This window comes from Podarcis filfolensis, assembly GCF_964270895.1.
Source record: "Podarcis filfolensis genome assembly, chromosome: 10".
In the NCBI taxonomy this organism is placed as follows: Eukaryota; Metazoa; Chordata; class Lepidosauria; order Squamata; family Lacertidae; genus Podarcis; species Podarcis filfolensis.
This window is the reverse complement of record NC_139612.1, coordinates 41,910,220-41,923,896: the sequence shown is the minus strand read 5'-3', so window position 1 is coordinate 41,923,896 and position 13,677 is coordinate 41,910,220. Positions and strand designations below refer to the sequence as shown.

General features: G+C 40.9%; 1 protein-coding gene and 1 long non-coding RNA gene across 9 annotated transcripts in view; one reads left to right on the top strand and one right to left on the bottom strand.

Annotated features, from left to right (window-relative positions):
- The first annotated feature begins 16 nt into the window (after nucleotides 1-16).
- Nucleotides 17-3,381, top strand: LOC310743766. The gene is made up of 2 exons (XR_014539218.1): nucleotides 17-165; nucleotides 3,153-3,381. It is a non-coding gene; the product is annotated as an uncharacterized lncRNA (long non-coding RNA).
- NR1H4 (nuclear receptor subfamily 1 group H member 4) overlaps nucleotides 2,257-13,677 on the bottom strand; it is a 33,404-nt gene continuing 21,983 nt past the window's right edge. For all 8 annotated transcript variants that reach the window (XM_083574217.1, XM_083574220.1, XM_083574221.1 and 5 more), the window contains 3 exons: nucleotides 13,369-13,515; nucleotides 3,591-3,704; nucleotides 2,257-2,926 (listed from right to left, as the gene is read on the bottom strand). In XM_083574217.1, coding sequence (XP_083430343.1) covers nucleotides 2,688-2,926; nucleotides 3,591-3,704; nucleotides 13,369-13,515 — 500 coding nt within the window. In that variant the 3' untranslated portion in view covers nucleotides 2,257-2,687. The remainder of the gene's footprint in view (nucleotides 2,927-3,590; nucleotides 3,705-13,368; nucleotides 13,516-13,677) is intronic.

Sequence of the window (13,677 nt, the reverse complement as noted above, 5' to 3'; positions counted from 1 at the left end):
GCTCTGGACTCCGGAGCCAGAGAGGAGCTGCCTGGTGATGCCTTCTCTCCTAGGCTGCAGGCGGAACCAGGCAGGCGAAGCACATCGCAAGGAAGCGTGTGCGCAGGATTTTGCGCTGGAACTCGCTACCCTGATAGGAAACGAGCACCCGGACTGCCTACACGTGTAAGCGTTCTCCGCATAGTCCATTGGATGCTTTAGAATGCCAGTTGCATACCATCCAGGGCCATACCACCCACTGGGGTGGCAAGAACGCTAAATGATGATGATAATGATGATGATATTGATATTGATATTAATTTGTATCCCACCTTTTCCCCAGGCTGGGACTCGAGGCTGCTGACAGATAGAATAGAAAATGCTAAAAACATAGAAAAGATATCAATAGAAAGGAAACACTAATAGAATTAAAACAGTATATATCAAAAATCTATTAAAAATACAGATAATAACAACATAGATGACCTGTATGGGCCAATATAAACGTGTCATGCAAGGAAATATGTTGCCCTCTTCACCCCGTTTACCTACAAGTAAGCCCCACTGAATTTAATAGAAGTTACTTCTAAGTACTGGGACGCGGGTGGCGCTGTGGGTTAAACCACAGAGCCTAGGGCTTGCCAATCAGAAGGTTGGCGGTTCGAATCCCCGCAACGGGGTGAGCTCCCGTTGCTCAGTCCCTGCTCCTGCCCACCTAGCAGTTCGAAAGCATGTCAAAGTGCAAGTAGATAAATAGGTACTGCTCTGGCGGGAAGGTAAACAGCATTTCTGTGCGCTGCTCTGGTTCGCCAGAAGCGGCTTAGTCATGCTGGCCACATGACCCGGAAGCTGTACGCCGGCTCCCTCGGCCAATAAAGCGAGATGAGCGCCGCAACCCCAGAGTCGGTCACGACTGGACCTAATGGTCAGGGGTCCCTTTACCTTTACCTTACTTCTGAGTACACATGGTTAGGATGTTTGTAGGCTGTTAACACCTATGCGACATGCTGCATGTCATGTGATAAATGTACATAGGTATGTTGTGCCACAGCTTCCCGATCTAGGAGGATGTGATCTGCCTCCCTGTGTATCATCCAGGCAACAGGAGGTTTACCTGGTAGCTGTGCCACGTTAACCATACTTTGTGGTAAAGACTTGTTAAAGATAGAAAGTGTCTGTAACACTTTCCAGCCCTGCTCAGGATCAGGACTTAAGTTGACAACTATGGGAATTGGCTATTGGCACTCTGTGGCGTTTTGGGAATGCAATGCTTGCTTTCTGCTCAGACAACTTGGGTATTTGGGATATGTCCCAAACTTCAAGCTGGTTACATCTAGTGTTAGGGCTAAGATTTAGCCCAGCCAAATGATTCCTCATCTGCTTTGTAGGGTGTATTTCACCCTGAACCAATGTCACAGATGTCCTGGCTGGCCATTGTGCTAGGGTAGACTTTCTGTAATGGGCAGCTGGATTAGGACTCCATCTTTCAAGTCCACGATGTTGCACAAACATCAACAGCAGTCTTGGTCACCCGTTTTTCAGTCTTGCGAAGATCTGCCTCCCCAGTGTGTTCCCTGTGGGTAACATGCTGGCAAAGCAGAGCCAGATTGCACCATCCAGTCACCAGCTGGAAATAGCCCCTCACTGCTCTTTGCAGAGGTGCCATGCCTCTCTTCCCTCCTACTGCCCTGACCCCTAACAACTCCAGACTGCTGCAGGCAGCCCAAACCAGGCTGACCCAGGGCTGACTCCACCTCAATCAAAGCCCAGATCTGCTTGAATTGGCCCAACTTGGATATCGGGTGCAAAGTCCTATTAGTTTCCTGTCAAATTTGGTTAATATCATCAGTGCAGTTTTGAATGATTCAGTCTACCTTCTTGATTCAAAAACCACATCCAAAGTTATCCAAATATAGATCAAAACCTCTCCCTATATCTTAGCAACCAACACACCAAATTGTGCAGTGCTACCTTCATACATGTCCAAATCAGCAAAATTTGGAATGGTTTGGTCAGCTATCTTGATTCAACATGGCACCTGACAGTTTCAAATGTAGAGCAAAACACACTTTCAAAATCCTCTATCTCAGGATATGTCATACCAAATTGAGTGACAAAGAGGGGTCCAAATGCATAGAGAATGGACAGACAGACAGACAAACCACTTTCCAAAATATATAATAGATCACCACTTTTGTTAGAGTCATCCTCTGGAAAGGAGAAAAAAATAGCACTTAAAACCATAACTTAGTATTTTGACATTTAAACCAAGACATGTTTGGGCAGAGTCATTTTTACTGAATTCTTACAACAGCTACAACATTGTATATTAATGAAACATTTAGAATAAGTATAATGTGATGAACAAGCTTGATAATCTTCTCAGGCATTTGAAATGAAGAAAGTGAGATACAATCAGTTTAATTTCGAAAGGTATAACAGGATGTCTGCTTCGGGCAGGAAGGAGTTCAGTTTTGTTCCAAGAGGTTTAGAGGCCGGGGCACTGAATCCATCTTCCCATGTGAAAGTCTTTTACATAATGCTTGGAAAATAACCTCTAACTCCCATAAGAAACACTTATTACATGTGCTTTTTTTGGTGCTTTAAAAAATGCAAAACAAGGAACTCTGTCCTGAACACATGTTTATGAAGTTCCATTGGTTCCAAGTAAATGTGTTTAGGATTACATTCAAACCCATTTTTCTTTATCACTGTACATCCCATATTTCACAAAGAAGAGGTGTAAACTTGTGATCATTCACTCGCCAAGACATCAGCATATCTGCATGGTGGTGATTAAAAGTCCGCAGTTCTGTAAGACGACCCAGGAGACATGCAAAGTGCTGAGGACTATCTGTGTGATAAAGCTTGCAGAATTTTTGCAGAACTTCTAGCAGTGGCTCTTGAAGCTTTTCCACAGACTCTCTGTCCTGTATGTATTGCCGGTCTGGTTTCAAATTTACGGGGGGGAAAGGAGGGGGGAAACAATTATGAGGGATAGTTCAGATTTGTCAATTCATAGGATTACAGTGTTCATAACTGCAATTGAAATCCATGGGTTTTCTCTTTACAGGCTATGTTGTTCACATATAAACAATTGTGGTACCAGGTTGTGCACCAGTAAAAACTTGTCACAAGTTTCATTGACATTAATTCTGATTATGTATTTACAGGACCACTGATCAACAGCCCCCAGTGACTGCTGTTTAAAAACAAACAACTGTTGTAGTCAGTTAAGCTTCTGAAACATGAGGGACAACGTACATTGCTTCTCGGGATGAACTCAGTGATCAAGCTGGACTAAAAGGGCTCAGGCAATCCTTTGACCTTTGTATAATTCTAGACCTGGCATTATGAACCCATCTAAAATTGTAAGTTATAAAAATAAAAACTAAAGTGAAATCCTTGTAGCTCAATATTCTTACTCCTGCTCATGAGTAGCAAATGATGTTCCCGTTCATTGTAATTATACCTTTTTATTATTAAACTGCATTAGCAAAATGGTTTTTCAATTACTTTTTAATATGAGACATCAAAATCACATCCTTCTGTCATTCACCTGAATTTTTATTCTTCTCACGTTGATCTAATAACAGAGAAACTGAAAGTACCTGGAGATAAGATAACTATTGCTGTGAGTAGAGCATATTCTTCTTGTCTCATCTTCAGTTCCCCAACACTTTTATAGAAATTGAACATGGGTATTATATATTCATCTGAGATGCCTATAATACAAAATATTGAGAAGTACTTAAACATCAATAAAAGATATAGTTACACCACTATGTAGTTGAGTAGCATGAAACTAGACAGAGTATCACGTATCATTTATTATGATATATTTAGCCCTTTTGGTATTTGAGGTACTTCATTTCATCTTTCACACAGTTATTCACATCTGGCTAATCAAGAAATGCAGCTAAGGCACATTGAAGCAGGGATGAGCACCTAAATCTCACCAGTGGGGGCACATCATTATCTCCCTGGCCCTCAAAGGTCTGGTGTGATAGATGGGCAGGGTTGCCAACCTGTCAGTCACCTATCACAATGATGTCAAGCAATCCATTTTCATTTGCCTACAATGGCAAATGATCTTCTGATCAGTGAATGCTTGAAACTGTACAGGCAAACCTGCTTTCGACATCTGTCCACATGTATATTATATCAGGTGTAAGGCAGTAGGGGTGTGGCTTTGCCAAAGTAGCTCTGTGGGCCAAGATAGACCTGAGAAGCCTAATTAGGCCCATGGGCTAGAAATTTGCCACTGCAGAGAAGTCTCCCAAGGCTATCTTTGATTCCTTAGCTGAGAGAAATTTGCATTCACAATGGTCAGAGACAATGTAAACTGTATCCCAACAACACCTGGAGAGCCATAAGTCCCTCACTCTGTTGTGATTTACTGGTGCTGGAGTTAGACCTTCTGGCAAGGGTATCAGTTGTGAGCTGATTCTCTCGCCTGCAGAGTTAAGCATCTTAGGGCCTCTGGCTGCAAAACATCAGATCATGAGTTCAGGTTCCAACACTTACATGCAGCTCCCCAGTAAATTTTGGTAAATTTTAAGAATGGAAAGAATCAGGCAGGAACATACAAATGCAATGAGCATCTATTTAAGAGCTTGGGAAAGGAATACTTTAAAGTAGGGAGAAATTTGGTTTGGTTTGCAAAATGCAGCATTATTTTGAAGTTCACACTTCTTCAGTTTTTGCAGCTGTGCTCCACCTTGCATCAAAATCAACTGACTTAGGTTCATGGTAGCTGCTACGGATTTCAATGTGACTGAAACTGACTTTATCTGTATTGGGGCCAAGATGGGGGGAATTTTGTTTCCGAAGCACATCAAGTTTCAAGTATGTGGTGATTTTCCAATTCATTTCAAGTCCAAAATAGATGCATTTTCTAATCATGAGTAATGTGCAGATATAGTCCTAAAACTGAAAGGCTTATAAAGGAAGAGATCGTATTTCAGTTTAAGCGTCAATGAGGCCCATGACAATAAGGGGCCTCATAGGGCCTGTGTACGCCTTGGCAGTAACTATTAATCATTATCCTTATCAAGTGGAAAGGAGAATAAAGAGAGAAACAGAGTAAAGCACAAACAACATTAGAATTATGTTGCAATCCAACGTATGTAATCAGTGGCGTAGCGTGGGTTGTCAGCACCCGGGGCAAGGCAAGTAATTTGCGCCCCCTAACCCGTGGATTTGCCCTAACCCCAGATGTTGTGCCCGGTGCGGCTGGCCCCCCCTGCACCCCCCACGCTACGCCACTGTATGTAATAGAAACTCAGCATGATTCAACACCCAAATTGAGCAACAGCCTGAAACCTTAAGAAGAACAGGCAGTGGGAAAATTCATATGTATCAGGTGTACACACACAAACACACATACACATACAGAGAGAGAGAGAGAGTGAGTTCTATTCATCCTTATTAACAGACCTGTTCTGCTTTCATTGTACAGTACTCGTCTGCATAGCCTTTTTAAGCCACGAGAGGGGGCTATTATCCTTTGTAACCAGCTACTCCACTGTCTGTTCTGTGAGTCTCATAAATGGAGGGGAAATACGTTTGGATAATTTGGTTGTTTGAGAGTTCATTTTCCTCATCTCAGTGGACTCAGGTTGCAAAATTGAAAGCTCAAGCCACTATCTGTTAATATGTTTCTCCTGTTCCTGTCATTATAATATCATGCCCAGAAAACATCAGTTTATTATTGTAACAAGTTTATTTGAGTGTCTGATGATTGAGAGCTGTACTCTTACTGAAAGAGGGACTTTATTAGGGCCTCGTAAAAGGTCTGGGAACACCTGATGGCACAGCAGTTTTAAAGATAAGTGAGTGTGGATCACTTCCCTGACTGAGAGAACAAGGGAGGCCTCATGTACAAGCAGAGTCTAAGTACAGTAGGCCCACAACTTACCGTAATGCAGGGGTTGGTGTGCAAGGGCAAAATCACACAAAGTCAGGAAGACACACACATGCATGGAACCATCCCGTGTGATGATTTTGCCTTTGCACACCAGCTCCTACATTTGCAGAGCCTGGTAAGCACGGTGGAGGGCTTAAAAACTCCCATTCACAGCAGGAAAACCCAGCACAGAAAGAACTTTTTAAGCCTTCCACCTTGCTTATTGGCCTCTGGGAAGGTCATCCGAGATCTTGTGGGGCCTTGGATCTTGGAGATCTTGGATAACACTTTCTGACTTATACCCTGACCCTGCTGGCTCTCCAAATTTCCCTGCCACTCATACAAAGCTAAAAAGGATGAACCAAGAACTCAGGCCACAAGTTTCAATGTAAGGAATGATTCCTACTCAAGAGTTGAACAGAAAAACGTATATATTCTGCTAAGAATACCAGTTTGAAGCTGATAATAGATTTAAACACAACGTGTAAGTTAATAGTTTTAAGGTAAAACGTTTAAGTACAGGAATAATGTAGTTTCAGAGAAACGCAAGAAAACTTGGGAGCATTCCATTACCTAAGGTGAGAAAACACCCTTTTGAAGTCCGTTTTTCTTAAACAATTTGACTGGAAATAATAACTCTTGTAAATTCTTATCTCTAGACGCGTGTCGACAAAGAAACATAAAAGAGTTAAATGATACAGACTTCTAACAGATTTATAGTCCTCAAAAATCCGAGGTATGGAACCAAATATCATGAGATGTGTTAATACACTTTAGAATGTATATACTTTATTATATTTATGATCTATGGTATTGAAGAACCTGATTTATTTTGACATATTATTTGATATCACCAGCTGAAGAAGGCGTTTACTCCGAAACAGGGCCCTGTCCTGGTCACTACTACTGAGTCGTACATCTGATTCACACTCCGGATACTCCTTTTCGGCCCTATTTGATTATTTAGTCCTTATTTTGATTCTATATAATATGGACTCCTTTTGACTGCCATTGAGACTTGTACAAAATAACTGTTGTATACTGGCATTTCATGTACCTCTATACTATATCACTGCATATTTGAAACTACATTATTCCTGTACTTAAACGTTTTACCTTAAAACTATTAACTTACACGTTGTGTTTAAATCTATTATCAGCTTCAAACTGGTATTCTTAGCAGAATATATACGTTTTTCTGTTCAACTCTTGAGTAGGAATCATTCCTTACATTGAAACTTGTGGCCTGAGTTCTTGGTTCATCCTTTTTAGTGTATTTCCAACAAGAACTCCAATTTCTTTAACTCATACAAAGCTGCCATTGCATAAGTAAATCAAAGGGAAGCTCTGGGCCTACTGTATAGAAAACGGCTATTTATTTTTTTTAAAAAAGGATGGCTTTTTCTTCTTTATTGTAGCAGAGAAATATACCACGTAAACACAAATATTTCTGCTTCAGTTTGTTTCCAAAAGCATCGCACACAAACCACTTAAAACAATATACTAGGATTGAAGACCCGTTGGGACTTTCTCCCACTTCGTGAATGAATTACCGGTATATAGAATTCAAATGGTAGAGTTGGAAGGGACCGTAAGGGTCATCTAATTCAATCCCCCACAATGTGGGAATCTTTTGCCCAATGTGGGGCTCGAACCAACATCCCTGAGGTTAATTAGGCATATGGATATGCTCAAATCACTAGTCTGCACCATGAGCTTTGTGAATTTTCTCGCTTAGCTCATGCAGCATGCACAAGATGGCAGTTTGTCCTCCTGGTGGCCAGTTCACATGATGGTTGTGTTATGTGCACCCCTTCTGTCCATGAAGGGGAAAAGAGAAGAGTGGAAGGGTTGAAAACCTTGACCAAGGTGGGACTATAAGCTGAGTCTGAGTACTAGTCCACATGGTATCTGCCTCTCGATACCTGTCTCTTCTATGCCTCGCCAACATGCAGCACCACTGTCCACACGGCTTTGATACATTACTTGGAAAATTCCTGCACCAGAGCTGGAGCTGGTGAAGAAACTGTATCTCCCCATGTTAGGACTATTGTGGTGCTATGAGGTGGGAAGGTGAAACACTATACCCAGGCTGTTGCAGGTGATGTGTACACCCTCTAAAAAACTTGCTTCAACAGAAACAAGTGGCTGGAGTGTGGTGCACTGCCCGTTGTGCTACAGCAGCTTAAAAAACAGCCACCCGGTATGTTATTGTGCTATTGTAAGCACTGGCAGAAATATTTTTAATCTGGGCTGGCAGCTGGCTTAAATCTGAATACTCTTGCCTTAATTCACTATATGCTGCCACTGTAAAATCAGTGCCTGTTTGTTCTGTTTCACAACTCTTCATATCTTTCTGATTATGAAGGACCATGTCCTGTTTTCTGCTCATTATTTCGTCTGGCTGCCTTTAGATGCATATTATCTAAAGAGACATTGTTTCTCACAGATCCATTCAATAATCAGATAAATAATCAAATACATGTATCGCTAAATGTATATAATTTTATTTCCTCTCCCAGACATTGTGAAGAGCCTATCAGCAGTAGGCTCTTGCTACTCATTTTGTATCTTTTGCTGTATTTTGAATGGACTTGGTCTTATGCTCCTTAGCCAAACAAGCCCTCGTCCTGTAGGATCTGTTCCCTTCCTATACAGCAGGGGTAGTAGACAGTCTGTGCCCTAGGGCCACCTATAACCCTCAGCCTGCTTTCACTTGGATGGGGAAACCTGGAAGGGAAAGAGAAAACAGGGGGCAGAAGCCAGATGGAAGGAGAAGCAGGGAAAAGCCCTCAGCAATGGGCTAGTTCAGGTCTCTGGTAAGAGCAATCTGTTGTTCCCCTGGTGCAGGCAGGGAGGGAAAGAGAGAATGAGGTGGCAGGGAGGGAAAGAAAAGCAGAGAGAGGGTGTATCTCTACACACTTTGCTTTGGCCACTGCAAGCCCATTGCCAGCTGTGGACCTGCCCATTTCACTCCGCAGCCCTCAAAAGAAAACAAAAAAAGGTTCTCCCCCATGCATAAAATAGTGCATGCAACGTAGTCAGGGAAATCTGTACTACTCCAAGTAATATATATTATTTCCATGATTATGCCCAATGAAAATACTGTCTCAGTGTTACTGTAGCGTCAGGTCTTAAATGAATGGTAGATTAAATTTTTATTTCTTCTATGGTACAAGTCAAATTTTATCTCCGCTTTCAGGCTTATGCTCTTTATTATACATGCTATTTTAATTTCCCTTCTTGGAGTAATAAGTTTTAGATTTATGTACTTGAAGACGGGGTGCTTATTACAGCTGGATGTTTAAATTAAAAGAAAAGAAGAGAAACAGCTGTGAGGAAGAATGTTTCACGCTAATTAATTATGACTAAGACTATTGTTAATATGGATGAAGAGATCTTTCATCTGGATAGGTTTGAAGCTGCCGGTGGATATTAAATCAAGGAATAAATGAGCTCTTGTTTTACTAGGAAATAAACATGTTAATTACTCATTATATTATAGTTTATTTCACAGTATTCATCTAACCAAAGTCGTTTCCCAATTCAAAGCCCTTCATTAGAAAATTTACTTCAGTTTTATTTAAATGTTATCGTGAGAAATATGTTTTTAAAAATCCTTATAAATCTTGCACAAAGCTCTGCCAAGCTTTCACTGACTGCTCAGGCAATGAGCCAAACTTTCCCCTTGGTCCTGATCAGCCCAGAAGCACATGTTTGACCCAGAGTCACATTCAGCATAAAACAAAATGATTCCTAAGCGACAGGTTCCAACACTTCTCAAGGCGACAGCTCTTCATCAGGAAACATTTGTTTTGAAATTTCTTTACAATCTACAAAGAGTAGCCTTATACAGTGGAACCTTGGTTTTCGAACGTAATCTGTTCTAGAAGACCGTTCGACTTCTGAAACGTTCAAAAACCGAAAACTGAAAGCTTAAACCTCAACACAATAGGGAAACTCAAAACGGAAGCTGCGTTTAAAAACCGGAGCAGTTACTTCAAGGTTTTCAGGAGCTGAAACATACGACAATGGAGGTGTTTGACGACTGAGGTTCCACTGTATCTGCTTCCAGGCCAATTCAAGATGCCAGTGCCTGCTTTGAAGACCTATGTGACTTGGGTTCCAAACTACTGAAGGCAGGTACCCCCTCCCATATTCTCCTGCCAGTGCATGAAACGCTTCTCCAACTGAGACGCTTGATGACATGGGTTCTGTTTGTACAAAAGAGAAGGCCTTTTTGTGTGGCAGCGTCTCAACTTCGGCAGATCCTTTCAAGAGCGGCTCAACTAGGGCTGACATCATAATATTTTTGGTGCTGGGTTTTGAATGTTAAAGCCCACACTGCTTGAGACATGGGTATTTAACTGGCTGTTTGCTCCCATATGAAACTGTTGCTGGTTTGTCAGCATCATCTACAGTATTTACTCAGTCTCTCTGAGTACGCCCCCCGCCCCGCACCAGAGTTTCAGTAGGTGGTGATAAGAGAGAAGTCTTTTGTGTAAGAGAACCATGTGCCCCACCAAAAAACCTCCATCAGGGCTGTCTACACGGGTGCCCCATTTGACTGGTTTTCAATGCCAAACTAAGATTTTCATATTTACCCAGCCTTTTTGCAATCAAAACATTTTGGGTTTGATCCAGACCTAGTCATCCTTAGTGGACCCACTCAAATCCACAGGTTTACTTTTAAGTATGTCCTAGTCTGGATCCAATCCTATATACTGCCTCATCTGGAATGCATTTTTAAATTGCTATTTCTGGGTTTTTATGACTCTTGCTGCTATTTTGATATGCATTTTACTATCGTTTTTCTTTACTGAACTCATGTAATTTGTAATGGTAAGGCACAATGAAATATGTCATATATATAAAAAATGCAATCCCCTGCATGCGTGTTAGATTGTTTCCAGAATATATGCTTTGAAAAAGCTTTGATTTTTTAAAAATTATTTGGGTTTTTTTCTTCTAGAATATATGCAAAGTGATAACATAGAGTTATTAAAAAATTAAAATTGGAATTAAACCACTAATATATTAAATATCTCCCTCTCACACACACAAAAAGATGATCTAGTCTGTTTTTCTAATTCTAGTGAAAATAGATACAAGCTTTTATTGGTGAAAATAAACACATGCTATAATTAGGTAACAAGAGTTGCTAGCATAGGTGAGAGCCTTGATGTTAGATAGAAATATATTTTCCTAACAGTTTATGCAAAGGAACTCAGGGCTGTAGACAAGATAGAATTATATCTCACAAGCTATTAAGCCAGTAGCCTTGCATTAATAACAACACAAACAGAAGCAGCGTAGGCATAAATATGCAGAAAGGTTATCATTACTCTGCAACCATTCCAGTTTATCTATCACACACAAAATTGTCATGCAAAACAGTCACGACGGGAGGGAGAAGAGCTTTTGTAGCTGCATTTCTCAAAGCCTGACAATAAGACCGAGCCGACAGCTTGACACTCATATTCACATAAAAACCATCTTAACACAAACCAGTGAAGTATCCCTGTACATTTTTCCTTCAAAGTTTGGAAACAATTCATTTTAAATTGAAAGTAAATTCTACAGTTATAGTATTTATGATTAGCATTAGCGCTTGCTAATAGATGGGGAACAGTCTGTTAAAGGTAAGGCATATTGAACCTCTAGTCATTCTTGGATATATATCTGTCATGAATTGCAACTGTTTTGTTTTGTTTGGGTATTTTTAATCCTAGAGACCAAGTTTCCCAGGTAGACAGTGCCTGCCACCTGTTGAACATCTATTATCACAAAAAGGCACATCACAAAAGGAATAGGGAGGGGGAGGGAAGAGGAAAACAGGCAAAATTAGGCCCCAATTGCTTATTTTTTAAAATATAAAAACCAGCTTGGGGTGGGGGTGGAACAGGTCGCTCACTCTTTAAAAACAGGCCACCAAATGAGAGCTGGTTCAAACATAAGATGCCTACATAATCACAGTTGCCCTGCAGAGTCTGCATGCTTCCTCTTGTTCAAAGATGGCCTGATAAGGACCAGAGCCATTTAGCCAGAAAACAGCTGTCACACATTATATTCTGAAGAACATGAAAAAGCAAACAATCTAGAAATGTAAGCTACTGCGTACAGATTGAACTCATTGTATGTAGCTTGTACACTGTTACTTTTTACCTGCAAGCATCTCCCACTCCTCAAGAAGCATGATCCAATCAGTTATACCCCTGATCCAGTTAGAGGATTTAGGAGACATCTCCAGAAGCAAGAGATAGACCACAAAGAAGAAGTTATCAGATGTCCTTAAAGCTGTGCTTAGAAACGTTTTGGAGAGAAATATCTCTATTTCTACAGATAAGCTATATAGGTCAGCCCAATGACAGGCAGCATGTCAATTCAGGCTGAGAAAATACAGCAGTCAAAATACATCAAAATAATTCTTTTTCAGTGTATTGGCTGTAACATGTTAGAAAGGGCAGCAGCTGAAAAACCCTCTAGAGATATAACAAAGTATACAGTGCAATTCTCTGCATATTTACTCAGAAGTAGACCTCATTGTGTCCACGGGGACTGACTTCTAGGTGGGTGTGCATAGGATTGCAGCATTAGAAGACATAGTTATGCCTGGTCCTAGTGGGGTTTGGTGGGATGCGAGACAGCAGCCAAGGAAGAGCAATTTTATCCTTGAAATCATGGCAGCAAAACAGGCAGCATATATGGCAGTGTGACTATCTGACCGACACACCTTAACACCTCATTACCCTCTCATTTATATATGAAAAGATGAAGTCTTTTGCGTGTGTGTACCTAGTAATGATGTCATTACAGTGCAAGGGTTGGTGTGTTGAGGTTGGACATGAGTTCAAATCCCAACCCTGCTGTGACATTTACTGGGTGGCCTTGAGAAAATCAGTAATTCTGTGAGTTGAGTTGCTGCAGAACTGTCAGAATTAAAATGTATTTTGGGTACAGAAGCACACTGTAAAATAATAATAATCTGCACGCAGCATTAAACTCAAAATCTAACCATTCTTTTAGAGCCAAATATATAATGAATGTATTTACACATCCACTGTAATTCAGTGCAATTTATTCCAAATGAACCCTTTTACCTTACTAATCTAGGCTTCCCCTCCCAAAGGTACACATTAGCAATGGTAGACCTTGTACTATCTTTTTACATAGTAATAACTGAAATGGGTGAGATGGTTTTATTGGAATGAATGTGCAAGAAGTACATTTCATTGCCCTAATTTGTTTATGCATATCCTTGAACAAATATAGTTGGTTACAAAGAAACGGTTTTATTCTTGGGGCTTATATTTTTAGGATTAAACATTTACTTGATAACCTTTGGACTCCAAGCTGACTAAGTAAGCTTGCTACTCAACACTGAGATGTGTAACATTCGCAAAATGGGTGCTTTTTTTTTTTTTTTGCCTGGCATTTCAAGGACTGGTGTAGTCCTTTTGCTATCCATCAGAGGCACCTACCACTGTTACGAATTCTTTCTTCCAGGAGGTCGGCATGTCCTACAGGAAGTTTCCTGTTGAAGATCTCAGCTGACCGAAGGAACATGGCTTCTACAGCTGAACCTTTCAGCAAAGCAATCTGATCCTCATGGTCCAGGGTCTGAAAACCTGGAATTAAAGTGCGTGACAATATCAAGCCAGTAGCCAGCATCTTTCTGCCAGCAAAGAATATTGTGCAGGGTGGCGGCACCTAAAGATGGTTGGCACATCTGCAGATTTGGCACAAGACCAGCTGACTATCTAATTACAGGCAGTTGTGTTTGAAGAGTG